Genomic DNA, 13,853 nt, shown 5'->3' with positions numbered 1-13,853 from the left:
GTACTGAACACCTGCTCTCCGGCCACTCACCGGGTAACCCCACCTTTGGCCGCACCAGCACCTCCACAGTGGCCTTGTCGTGCATCTCTCTGCTGAACTTAATCTCGGCGGGTCCGTACACTCCGGCCAGGACTGAGGTGTCCCCTGAAACAGCAGGAAAGAAGAACAAATGTAACCGCGACCACACAACACATCACACTGAGAAAACACGGCAAAGAGTCCGACAGGGGCAGAAGGCTGGGACTTAGGAAGAGGCAAGTGGGTAGAAATCGGCACTGCCGGGGGTCCGGAGATTAGCAGAACTGTGGATTATTATCCAACGCATTTGAGGTGAACACGTCATGGGGACGAAAGATGCCTTGTGCTGACAGATTTCTGCAAACCCCCAAATAGGAAAGGCAGGAAAGATGGACGCACTGCGTCTTGTAACATTTTACACTAAGCAAGTCCCCTACTTCAACCCGTCCAGAGACGTTCTCCTACTGAGGCCCGTTCACACAGTACGGCGCCGCTCCTACTGAGGCCCGTTCACACAGCACAGCGCAGCTCCTACTGAGGCCCGTTCACACAGTACAGCGCCGCTCCTACTGAGGCCCGTTCACACAGTACAGTGCCGCTCCTACTGAGGCCCGTTCACACAGTACAGCGCCGCTCCTACTGAGGCCCGTTCACACAGCACAGCTCCTACTGAGGCCCGTTCACACAGCACAGCGCAGCTCCTACTGAGGCCCGTTCACACAGTACAGCGCCGCTCCTACTGAGGCCCGTTCACACAGTACAGTGCCGCTCCTACTGAGGCCCGTTCACACAGCACAGCGCAGCTCCTACTGAGGCCCGTTCACACAGTACAGTGCCGCTCCTACTGAGGCCCGTTCACACAGTACAGTGCCGCTCCTACTGAGGCCCGTTCACACAGCACAGCTCCTACTGAGGCCCGATCACACAGTACAGCGCAGCTCCTACTGAGGCCCGTTCACACAGCACAGCGCAGCTCCTACTGAGGCCCGTTCACACAGCACAGCTCCTACTGAGGCCCGTTCACACAGCACAGCTCCTACTGAGGCCCGTTCACACAGTACAGCGCAGCTCCTACTGAGGCCCGTTCACACAGCACAGCTCCTACTGAGGCCCGTTCACACAGTACAGCGCAGCTCCTACTGAGGCCCGTTCACACAGTACAGTGCCGCTCCTACTGAGGCCCGTTCACACAGTACAGCGCCGCTCCTACTGAGGCCCATTCACACAGTACAGCGCAGCTCCTACTGAGGCCCGTTCACACAGTACAGTGCCGCTCCTACTGAGGCCCGTTCACACAGTACAGTGCCGCTCCTACTGAGGCCCGTTCACACAGTACAGCGCCGCTCCTACTGAGGCCCGTTCACACAGTACAGCGCAGCTCCTACTGAGGCCCGTTCACACAGCACAGCGCCGCTCCTACTGAGGCCCGTTCACACAGTACAGCGCCGCTCCTACTGAGGCCCATTCACACAGCACAGCGCCGTTCCTACTGAGGCCCGTTCACACAGTACAGCGCCGCTCCTACTGAGGCCCGTTCACACAGCGCCGCTCCTACTGAGGCCCGTTCACACAGTACAGCGCCGCTCCTACTGAGGCCCGTTCACACAGTACAGCGCCGCTCCTACTGAGGCCCATTCACACAGCACAGCTCCTATTGAGGCCCGTTCACACAGTACGGCGCCGCTCCTACTGAGGCCCGTTCACACAGTACGGCGCTGCTCCTACTGAGGCCCGTTCACACAGTACGGCGCTGCTCCTACTGAGGCCCGTTCACACAGTACGGCGCCGCTTTCATGCTCCCTCATGCAGTATGACATCTGCAGGTCACTGCTCGCCCTGTAGGCCAAGATCCCTAGTACCCTTCATAAAGGCAGCTGTGGCCGGGGCTGCCCTGGTATAAGGGTCCATCGTGCACCCTGGAAGCGGGGTCATCAGGGTGGACGCTGGGTGGCTTATATAGTCATACAGTGGGAGGCCCTGCCCCCGAGGATCAAAGCCATGGGGTCAGGTAAGTGAAGGCTGGAGGTGTGAAGTGCCCCAGGAGCTGTGACCCCGGGGGGCCTGGACTCACTAGGTGCAGAACCACACGAGATTCATGGCACATTGCGCTGCACCTTAATGTTTCCTCTTCTTGAGCACAGACCCGTACTATGGCTCCTCTGGCTAGGTTGGGGCAATTCTTTTTAGTTTTCCGGCGAGGGGATCGGACAGTCAACGGTTAATAGTGATTTCTTCTTGTTATGTGGCCGCCAGGATCCGCTTCCTTCCTGCGCACCCCAAGATCTCCTCTTCTGGGAACGGAGCCGCCTCGGCTGGGCTCCGGCTTTCCCTATGGTGGCTGCCCAGGTGGATGCCAGGAGCACGACTAGTGGTTCCCACAGCTTCAGCACGGGGGCGCTACCGATCCCTGCCCCTCGCTGTGTCTATGTGGCACACAGGGACGAGGAATGGGTTATTGCAGACCCTTCTCCTTCCAGAGCAGGCTGTGGTAGACAGCACCATCCTGCACTTTTTGGTGGCTCCGTTACATTGGTGGTTGATGATCGTGGGGCTTCAAAAACAAAATCCATTGCTCCCTGCTCCATCTACAGTTGTGCTCAAAAGTTTACACACCCCGGCAGAATTTTTTCTTTCTTGGCCTTTTTTCAGAGACTATGAATAACAACACCAAAACTTTTTCTCCACTCTTGGTTAGTGATTGGGTGAAGCCATTTATTTGTCAACCAGAAAGAACCAAGAAGAAATGCCCCTAAAATATAACTTTTATTCTATTAGGTAAAAATGACCTAAAAAGGGTCAGGAGACAGAAGTTACTCTTAACAACATAACTTAACACTAAAAAGGATAGAGGTATATAAAGTGATGGGGTGCTCTTTCCCTTCCTCACCCTACCTTACCGCGGAGGTTGGCACCCTAAATTCGACATGGCGCCCCCACTCGACGACGGCTCTCCCTTAAGACCCTAAGGGGGACTTAAGGTACCATCACATTAAGCGACGCTGCAGCGATATAGACAACGATGCCGATCGCTGCAGCGTCGCTGTTTGGTCGCTGGAGAGCTGTCACACAGACAGCTCTCCAGCGACCAACGATGCCGAAGTCCCCTGGTAACCAGGGTAAACATCGGGTTACTAAGCGCAGGGTCGCGCTTAGTAACCCGATGTTTACCCTGGTTACCATTGTAAATGTAAAAAAAAAAAAAACACTACATACTTACATTCCGGTGTCTGTCGCGTCCCCCGGCGTCAGCTTCCCTGCACTGTGTCAGTGCCGGTCGTAAAGCAGAGCGGTGACGTCACCGCTGTGCTCTACTTTACAGCTGGCCGGCGCTGACAGTGCAGGGAAGCTGACGCCGGGGGACGCGACAGACACCGGAATGTAAGTATGTGTTTTTTTTTTTTTTTTTTACATTTACAATGGTAACCAGGGTAAACATCGGGTTACTAAGCGCGGCCCTGCTCTTAGTAACCCGATGTTTACCCTGGTTACCAGTGAAGACATCGCTGTACTACCTGTACTAATTTTTTTTCTATGACCACGGTCTGATTATGGATCAATTATATCCCTGCATTTTTTTCTAAATATGGCATATAACTAAGGAATGATTTATTCAGCAAATGTGAATGTTTTTAATGGACACTCTGTGACTGATGACACCTGGCAATTTGACTATTGATTTGACCAGGAGCAGTGTGTCTTATGTCTATTGGCTATAGTGAGAGGTCTGAGATGTGTTGTTGATATACTCCATTAATACACCTCTTTGGGAATGCTACTCCTCACTGCTTGAATTCTTTTGCATCTCTACTATGAGGTGATATGTAATGATTTAAGATACGGCACAATTAGTAAGCCTATTGCTAAAATACTATTCCATATATCTCTGCTCACAGCTGCACCTTAGTTAAAAAGGCATCAGGATTCATACTAAAAGGAATCCTGAAAAAAAGAAAAAAGCCGGATTACTCACCGGTAATACTCTTTTAGTGAGTCCACGACAGCAGCCCACTGGAGAGAGGGATCCGCCCCGCAGGAACAGGAAACCTACCGAGAAATAAAAGGGGGCGGTCCGCCTCTCCTCCTCAGTTTTGATTTCAGAGTACCCGGAGGACCGCCAGTATTAGGCAAATATAATTTATTTCATTTTCAAACTTATTTGCTCATATATGATTAAAAGAATTTTACTCAATAGTAAGTACTATATTAATATAGGGAGGGATATAAGAGGGTGCTGTCGTGGACTCACTAAAAGAGTATTACCGGTGAGTAATCCGGCTTTTTCCCTTTCGCCACGACAGCACCCCACTGGAGATCTTACAGAGACCATCACCTAGGGGGGGACCACCGTGCTGAGGACAGTCCTGCCAAAGTCTAGGTCAGAAGTTGACGATAGGTCAAGCCTATAGTGATCATAGAATGTAGAGGGATTTGACCAAGTTGCCGCCTTACATATAGTCTCAATTGGGACCTCTCCCCTTTCTGCCCAGGAGGATGCCATAGCTCTGGTAGAGTGCGCTGTTATGCCTTCCGGAGGGTTTTCTTTACTCGCGGAATAGGCCAGTCTGATAGACTCTCTGATCCACCGGGATAACGTGCTTTTCGTTATTCCATGACCCTTCTTGTGACCCTGGAAGGAAATAAACAGAGCCCTACACTGTCGCCAGCTACAGGTTCTTTCAATGTACTTTAACACTACTCTTTTAACATCTAGAGTGTGGTACTTTTGTTCTTCAGGAGTGGAAGGATTACTGAAGAAAGTGGGCAAGATTATTTCCTGAGACCTATGGAATGTCTTAGCTACTTTGGGAAGGTAGGAAGGGTCTGGTTTAAGGACCAACTTATCCTGAAAAGTTAGCAGGAAGGGTGGATCTATAGAGAGTGCTTGGATGTCACTGATTCTCCTGGCTGAAGTCAGTGCTACCAAGAGGGCCGTTTTTAGTGATAGGATCTTGATTGGTATTGAATCTATTGGTTTCGAATGGAGAGTCTGTTAGGGCTTGTAAAACTAAGTTTAGATCCCAGGGAGGAACTCTAGGTATATTAACTGGATTTATCCGTTCACAGGCTGTAATAAATCGGGATACCCATCTATTCCCCGCAATGTTATGGCCATAGAGAGCTCCTAGTGCTGAAACATGAACTTTTAAGGTGTTTGCAGTTAAACCTAGTTCTCTCCCTTTTTGAAGAAATTCCAGGATAGACTGTATCGGAATTTCTGAGGTGTTTGAAGATGTATGGAATTGTAGGAATTTCTTCCATATTTTTGTGTAAATTTTTGTAGTGGAAGGTTTTCTACTCTGGAGGAGCGTGTTTATCAATCCCTCTGAGAACCCCCTTGATTTTAGCATCTGCCTCTCAAATTCCAGGCCGTGAGATGTAGACTGTCCACTTGAGGGTGGAAAAACGGACCCTGGAAGAGAAGATTGGGTGTTGAGGGGAGGACCCAAGGATCTGAGACCGACATGGTTTGCAGCCACGAGAACCATGGTCTCTTGGGCCAGAATGGAGCTATTAGTATCACCCTCGCTCCTTCGGTTCTGATTTTGCGAATGACTTGGGGCAGCAGTATGATCGGCGGAAAAGCATATGCTAGACTGAACTGCCAAGGGGCTTGGAGAGCGTCCAGAATGTCCGGATGATCTGCTAGAGATAGGGAGGCAAATTTCCGGACTTTTTTGTTTCTTCTTGTGGCGAAGAGATCTACTTGAGGTTGACCCCATAGGGATACTATATCCCGAAAAATCTGCTGGTTTAGGCACCACTCTCCTTGTTTCAAGGTGTGTCGACTTAAGAAGTCTGCCTGCTGGTTGTTTTCCCCTCTTATATGCAGTGCAGTAAGGGATGTTAGGTGACTTTCTGCTAGATTCAGGATTTCTGTAGCAGAAGACATCAGAGTCTCTGATCGCGTGCCTCCTTGCCTGTTTAGATACGCCACTGTGGTGGTGTTGTCGGAAAGGATTCTGACGTCTTTCCCTCGTAGCTGTGGGAGAAAATGGCATAAGGCGTATTTTACTGCATTTAATTCTTTAACATTAGAGGAATAGCAGCTTTCCTCCATGTTCCAAAGCCCTTGGCAAAAATCATTCCCCATATGAGCGCCCCATCCATGAGAACTGGCGTCCGTGGTTATGGTATGAGATGGTGTTATTATCCATGGAACACCACTCATTAAATGGTCTGAATTCAGCCACCACGTTAAGGAAGTTAAAACTTCCTGAGATAAGGTTATTTTCACATTTAGGTGACCAGATAACCGTCTATCTTCTTGTAAAATCTGGTGTTGCAGTGTACGGGTATGATGTTGAGCCCATTTTACCGCAGGTATACAAGAGATAAGAGATCCTAGTAAGGACATAGCTTGTCTTAGGGATATACGTGGATTGTTTATCGCCGCTAGGACTTTGTGTTTGATCAGTAGTATTTTTACCTGAGGCAGGAGACACTTTTGAGATACGGAGTCTAGATGGAACCCCAAGAACGCCTGGCAGGATAGCGGAGTGAGTCTGGATTTGTTGGTATTGATTATCCAGCCTAAACCCTGTAGAGAGGAAATTGCATGAGCCAAACGATCAGCACATTGAGTAACTGAATTTCCAATGACCAAAAAGTCATCCAGATAGGGAACAATTAAGGTTTCTTTTTGGCGAAGGTAGGCCATCACCTCTAGCATTATCTTGGTAAAGATCCTCGGTGCTGTTGAAAGGCCGAAGGGCATGGCTGTATATTGGAAATGATGAATCTCGCCGTTGATTGTCACTGCTACTCTGAGGTACTTTTGGTATCGGTCATGGATAGGGAGATGATAATAAGCATCTTTCAAATCAATGCCCCCCATCATACAGTTTGGAAAGAGGAGTTTTATAGTGGATCTAATGGATTCCATCTTAAATGTATGGTTTTTAACAAATGAATTGAGCTTTTTAAGGTTTATGATGGTCCTGAAAGAACCGTCGGGTTTAGAAATCAGGAATAAGGGAGAGTAGAATCCTCTGCCTTCCTGTCCCTCGGGGACTTGGACTAAAACCCGCTTTGATAATAGGGTTTGAATTTCTAGCTCTAGAGCCTGCTGTTGTGCGGGCGAGCTGAGGGATGTTATAATATATGACTCGTGGGGAACACGAGAGAATTGTAGTTTAATTCCATCTCGGATGATGTTTAAAACCCACGAGCTAGATGTTACTTTTTCCCATTGTGTGGCGAAAAATTTCAGTCTGCCCCCTACTGGTATATCCTCAGAATTTATTGTCTTTTGGGGGGTTGGGTCTTCTAAACATGGTACCTCTTTGCCTGTCCTCTTTAGCAGTCCATGTTGTAGACCTATCCGTTTGCCTCCTTTTACCAAACGGTCTCCTCTTAAAGGCTCTCCTGTAAAAGGGAATAGAGGAATCAGGGAAAGCTTTCTTCCTGTCCTTTGCCTTTTTGAGTATCTCATCTAAGGTCTTGCCAAAGAGGTACTCACCCTCGCATGGGATTGCGCATATTTTGGATTTAGACTGCGCGTCCCCTTTCCAACTTTTCATCCAAAGTGCGCGTCTTGCATTGTTCACAAGACCTGCGGATCTCGCTGCTAACCGAAGCGAGTCGGCAGATGCGTCCGCCATAAAAGCTGCTGCTCCACGTATTAAGGGGATGGCCGCTCTAAGTTTCTCTCTCGAAACTTTATTTTCGATCTGCTGGTCCAACTGATCAATCCAAATGATCATTGACCGGGCAGCGCAGGTGCTGGCTACTGCAGGTTTAAAAATTCCTGTAGCCGCCTCCCAAGATCGCTTAAGGGATGATTCAGCTTTGCGATCTAATGGATCGACCAGAAGTCCCGCATCCTCCACAGGCAGAGTGGATTGCTTGGAGGTAGAAGCTACGGCTGCATCGACCTTAGGCACTTTGGTCCATGTAAGGAGCTCCTCATCACTAAACGGATATTTACGTTTAGACGCGGAGGGCAAAAAGCTTCTTTGATCCTGCTTCTCCCACTCTCTTTTAATTAATGCTTTCACCGCTGGTATAACCGGAAAACATCTCCTCTTTCTCTCTGCCAAACCCGCAAACATAATTTCCTGCGTGGTTTGCGCACCCTTTACCTCCTCACACCCCATGGTATTGCGGATTGATTTTACCAAGTTGTCCACACTGTCTAAGGGGAAACATGAACGCCCCTCAATTTCTGAGGAAGATGATGATGATGATAGGGAGGCTTCTGACAGTACCGTCTGGTCACTTTCGGAGTCTGACAGAAGTGTTGGTGTTTTGGACTTAGCTTTACGCGGTATTTCCTGGGTCATATTTTTAAGCTCCTCTCTAATAATGGCCCGTAAGTCCGTAACGGACACTGTCGCTCCTTGAGTTGTTTCCTTGAAACAGTCTTTGCACAGTTTTTTGGGGTATGAGTCCGGAAGGGGCTGGCTACACAAGGCACATTCCTTATGCTTGGACTTTTGTCGTTTTTTAGACTGGGCGTAATAAGTAGCGAGAGAGAGAGAAAAGAGAGAGAAATAGGGAGACAGCGTCAGCTTAATAGGCAGAGTTTAAACACTCACCCAGTGAAGCGAATAGTACCGGATCAGAAGGCCGAGATCCTGTTCTGGAACCGTCACTCTTACGAGCGGACTCCGAGGATCCTTTGGTGTGATCTTTGGTGGGGGGCACTGGATCTCCAGCTGTGGGGTCCATGGCACCTGGGGATGACATCTCTGCATCGCCGCATTATTGTTTCTGGGCGTTTTTAAATAGTGCGCCCTTTTTCCTCTTTTTTTTTTTTTTTTCCCCGCTGCGCAATGCGCATGCGCGGGTTGCCGCTGGCTCCCCCGCCCCAGATCCGGCCTAGGCGCCCCGGAAGTGACTCCTTCAGTTCCGGGGTAGCCAGTATTGCGGCGGTCGGCGCATGCGCGGTCCGGGATTCAGCACCGGACCGCAATGGAGATTCTCTTACCCGGCTCCTTGCCGCACCGCACGCCGGAGAAGACGCCGGGCGGCCCTCCCCGGACCCGGCCGTCTGCTCCATCCACCAGCTGAGGAGGGAGCCGTCTAACGTAACTCCCCCGACGCTGCTTCTGAGCTGCAGCCCCTGCCGTTCTCAAGGATACCGCGCAGGCGGCATGCTAGCCCAGGTATGTCCTGTAGTCCTGTCGTTCCTGGATTGTTCCCGCAGGAACAGGAAACCTAAACTGAGGAGGAGAGGCGGACCGCCCCCTTTTATTTCTCGGTAGGTTTCCTGTTCCTGCGGGGCGGATCCCTCTCTCCAGTGGGGTGCTGTCGTGGCGAAAGGGAAAAACTGGTATATCAAAATATTGGTATATACCTATGCAGGTGTTTATTTAGCACTTTTAAAGCACATTAGCACTTTAATTATACTGGTGTTGGCGATGGTGTTTCTTTGTTAGTCCCCCTTAGGGTCTTAAGGGAGAGCCGTCGTCGAGTGGGGGCGCCATGTCGAATTTAGGGTGCCAACCTCCGCGGTAAGGTAGGGTGAGGAAGGGAAAGAGCACCCCCTCACTTTATATACCTCTATGCTTTTTAGTGTTAAGTTATATTGTTAAGATTAACTTCTGTCTCCTGACCATTTTTAGGTCATTTTTACCTAATAGAATAAAAGTTATATTTTAGGGGCATTTCTTCTTGGTTCTTTCTGGTTGACAAACAGTTATATGCTCCGTTTCAATTGTTTTTTGGTTTATTTCTTGTGAAGCCATTTATTGTCAAACTACTGTGGTTTCTTTCTAATTATGCAAATTGTCTCTTCAAAGAGGAAGAGAACTAGAACTCTAGTGCCACCTATTGGAAGGTAGCAATCCTACAAGTCAATGTCAACCCTTTAATGAGCCTTGTCACATGACTTAGGATAATAGCCAAACCAGAATCTCAATTTGCAGACACTGTGTTTCGGGGTACTGCCCCTCGTCAGTGCAAAGTGGAGATCTGGTTTGGTTGAGAGGCGTCTGACTGTTATCCAAGAAGTATCGTTTCTCCTTGCGGAGAGTGACATGATAAGCATGTCGAGATGAGGAGACTTAAGGTACCGTCACACTAAGCGACGCTGCAGCGATACCGACAACGATCCGGATCGCTGCAGCGTCGCTGTTTGGTCGCTGGAGAGCTGTCACACAGACCGCTCTCCAGCGACCAACGATCCCGAGGTTCCCGGTAACCAGGGTAAACATCGGATTACTAAGCGCAGGGCCGCGCTTAGTAACCCGATGTTTACCCTGGTTACCATCCTAAAAGTAAAAAAACAACCGCTACATACTTACCTACCGCTGTCTGTCCTCCGGCGCTGTGCTTCTCTGATCTGGCTGTGAGCGCCGGCCAGCCGGAAAGCAGAGCGGTGACGTCACCGCTCTGCTTTCCGGCCGCTGTGCTCACAGCCAGAGCAGAGAAGCAGAGCGCCAAGGACAGACAGCGGTAGGTAAGTATGTAGCGGTTGTTTTTTTACTTTAACAATGGTAACCAGGGTAAACATTGGGTTACTAAGCGCGGCCCTGCGCTTAGTAACCCGATGTTTACCCTGGTTACCAGCGAAGACATCGCTGCATCGGTGTCACACACGCCGATTCAGCGATGTCTACGGGGAGTCCAGCGACCAAATAAAGTTCTGGACTTTCTTCCCCGACCAGCGACAGCACAGCAGGGGCCTGATCGCTGCTGCCTGTCACACTGGACGATATCGCTAGCGAGGACGCTGCAACATCACGGATCGCTAGCGATATCGTCTAGTGTGACGGTACCTTTAAAGCCGCAATGCTCCTCTGGGTAATATGCTAATTATGCAAATTGTCTCTTCAGAGGAAGAGAGCTAGAACTCTAGTGCCACCAATTGGAAGATAGCAATCCTACAAGGAAAAATGATACTACTTGGATAAGGGTCAGACGCCTCTCAATCAGCCAAACCAGATCTCCGCTTTGCACTGACGAGGGGCAGTACCCAGAAACACACAGTGTCTGCAAATTGAGATTCTGGTTTCGCTATTATCCTAAGGCTACTTTCACACTTGTGCCGGTACGGGTCCGTCGCTATGCGTCGGGCCGACATACGTTGTGAAATTTGTGCATGAGGTGGGCAGCGGATGCAGTATTTCAACGCCCAAGTCTACTTTCACACTAGCGTCGTACGACGCACGTCGCAATGCGTCGTTTTGCAGAAAAAACGCATCCTGCAAAGTTGTCTGCAGGATGCGTTTTTTCTCCATAGGCTTGTATTAGCGACGCGTTGCGTCATGTTGTGGTGGACAGTCGGCACCAAAAAAGTTGCATGTAACGTTTTTTGGTGCATTGTGTCCGCCATTTCCGACCGCGCAAGCGCGGCCGGAACTCCGCCCCCTCCTCCCCGGAGCTCACAATGGGGCAGCGGATGCGTTGTAATAATGCATCCGCTGCCCCCGTTGTGCTGCGCTTTCACAGCATTGCGTCGTGCGTCGTACGACGCTAGTGTGAAAGTAGCCTTAGTCATGTGAAAAGGCTCGTCTAAGGGTCAACATTGACTTGTAGGATTGCTACCTTCCAATAGGTAGCACTAGAGTTCTCGCTCTCTTCCTCTCTGAAGAGACAATTTGCATAATTAGCATATTACCCAGAGGAGCATTGCAGCTTTAAATCTCCTCATCTCGGCATGCTTAGCATGTCAATCTCTGCAAGGAGAAACGATACTTCTTGGATAATGCTCTTTCTAAATCATAATAACAACCCAAAACATCCAAATGTCCCCGATCTAAAGTTCACGTACCCCCTTTCTTAATACCGTGTATTGTCCCCTCTAACATCAATGAGAGCTTGAAGTCTTTTGTGGTAATTGTGGACGAGGTTCTTTATTTTCTCAGATGGTGAAGCTTCCCACTCTTCTTGGCAAAAAGCCTCCAGTTCCTGTAGATTCCTGGGCTGTCTAGCATGAACTGCGCGCTTGAGATCTCCCCAGAGTGTCTCAATGATATTAAAGGGACACTGTCACCTGAATTTGGAGGGAAGAATCTTCAGCCATAGGGGTGGGGTTTTTGGGTGTTTGATTCACCCTTTCCTTACCCGCTGGCTGCATGCTGGCTGTAATATTGGATTGAAGTTCATTCTCTGTCCTCTATAGTACATGCCTGCGCAAGGCAAGATTGCTTGTGCAGGCATGTACTACGGAGGACAGAGAATGAACTTCAATCCAATATTGCAGCCAGCATGCAAGGAAAGGGTGAATCAAACACCCAAAAACCCCGCCTCCATGGCTAAAGATTGTTCCCTCCAAATTCAGGTGACAGTGTCCCTTTAAGGTCAGGAGACTGAGGTGGCCACTCCAGAACCTTCACTTTGTTCTGCTGTAGCCAATGACAGGTTGACTTGGCCTTGTGTTTTGGATCGTTGTCATGTTGGAAAGTCCAAGTACGTCCCATGCGCAGGTTCCGGGCTGATGAGTGCAAATTTGCCTCCATTATTTGCTGATAACGTGCTGCATTTATCTTTCCTCCAACTCTGAACATGTTTCCTGTGCCTTTGTAGTTAACACATCTCCAAAACATCAGCGATCCACCTCCATGCTTTACAGTAGGAATGGTGTTCCTTTCATCATAGGCCTTGTTGACCTCTCCCCAAATGTAACGTTTATGGTTGTGGACAAAAAGTTCAATTTTGGTCTCATCACTCCAAATTACCTTGTTCCAGAAGTTTTGAGGCATGTCTCTGTTGTTTTGCATATTGTAGGTGAGATACTTTGTGGCATTTGCGCAGTAATGTCTTTCTTCTGGCGCCTCGACCAAGCAGCCCATTTTTCTTCAAGTGCCTCTTTATTGTGCATCTTGAAACAGCCACACCGCTAGTTTTCAGAGAGTCGTGTATTTCAGCTGATGTTATTTGTGGGTTTTTCTTTGCATCCCGAACAATTTTCCTGGCAGTTGTGGATGAGATTGTTGTTGGTCTACCTGACCGTGGTTTTGTTTTTACCGGGGCCCTGATGTTCCATTTGTTAATCACAGTCTGAACGCTGCTGACTGCCATTATCAATTCCTTGGATATCTTTTTGCATCCCTTTCCTGTTTTATTCAGTTCAACTACCTTTTCCTGTAGATCCGTTGACAATTCTTTTGCTTTCCCCATGACTCACAATCCAGAAATGTCAGTGGCTGGATGAAAGATGCAAGAGTCTGTCTGGATCCCAGAAACTCCCTCAGCTTTTATGCGCACACACTGATTACAAGCAAACAGGTCACAGGTGAGGGTGTGTTATTACTGCTGATGTATAGCAGAAGCCGTGATATAAAACTCAGGACTTTTTATATTACACAGACATGCGGAATGTACGTACAGAGCTCGCTCTTCAGATAAGTACTGGGCCTCATGAGAAAGACAGGAACCATAGCAACCAATCAGACGCCAGCTTTCACATTCCACTCTGTGCTGCAAAGCTAGAAGCTGAAATCCAATTGGTTGCTATAGCCCACGCCTCCATCAATACAAAGACTGGTGGATTTGTGAAATAAACCAATCATATCTCTATTTTCATTTTCTAATTGATGAAAACTGAAATCCGATTGGTTGCTACGGGACGAGACTCTACTGTTAGAAAGAACAAAGGCCATAGCAACCAATCATATTGCTGCTTTCACATTTTAATCTGCGTGGCAAAGATGAAAGCTGGAACCTGATGGGTTGTTTATAGGCCACGCCCCCTCTTCTTTCCGCTACGTGTGAGGCAGTTATTCACAGACATCGATAAGAACATGTCTATTATTACCCTGCAGGAACGTAGCGGAGCCATCCGGCCTGCTCAGGGGGCTCTGCTCACAGGCGATCTCCCGCAAGCCCGCGAGCATCTCCATCAGTCTTCCCAACACCACGTGCTGGACACTTCCGCTTCCGGGGTCCTG

The 13,853-nt window shown here is 49.0% G+C and overlaps 1 protein-coding gene across 1 annotated transcript in view; it reads right to left on the bottom strand.

Moving 5' to 3' along the window:
• Positions 1-13,853, bottom strand: part of EXOSC5 (exosome component 5) — a 31,784-nt gene extending 17,931 nt beyond the window's left edge. The window contains exons 1-2 of the mRNA XM_069746621.1: positions 13,721-13,853; positions 31-144 (exon numbers count right to left, since the gene is read on the bottom strand). Of these exons, the coding sequence (XP_069602722.1) occupies positions 31-144; positions 13,721-13,805 (199 nt within the window). The 5' untranslated portion in view covers positions 13,806-13,853. The remainder of the gene's footprint in view (positions 1-30; positions 145-13,720) is intronic.

The sequence above is a fragment of the Ranitomeya imitator genome, chromosome 2 (genome assembly GCF_032444005.1).
Source record: "Ranitomeya imitator isolate aRanImi1 chromosome 2, aRanImi1.pri, whole genome shotgun sequence".
In the NCBI taxonomy this organism is placed as follows: Eukaryota; Metazoa; Chordata; class Amphibia; order Anura; family Dendrobatidae; genus Ranitomeya; species Ranitomeya imitator.
The sequence above is the reverse complement of the archived record's forward strand: the minus strand, read 5'-3'. Positions and strand labels throughout refer to the sequence as shown.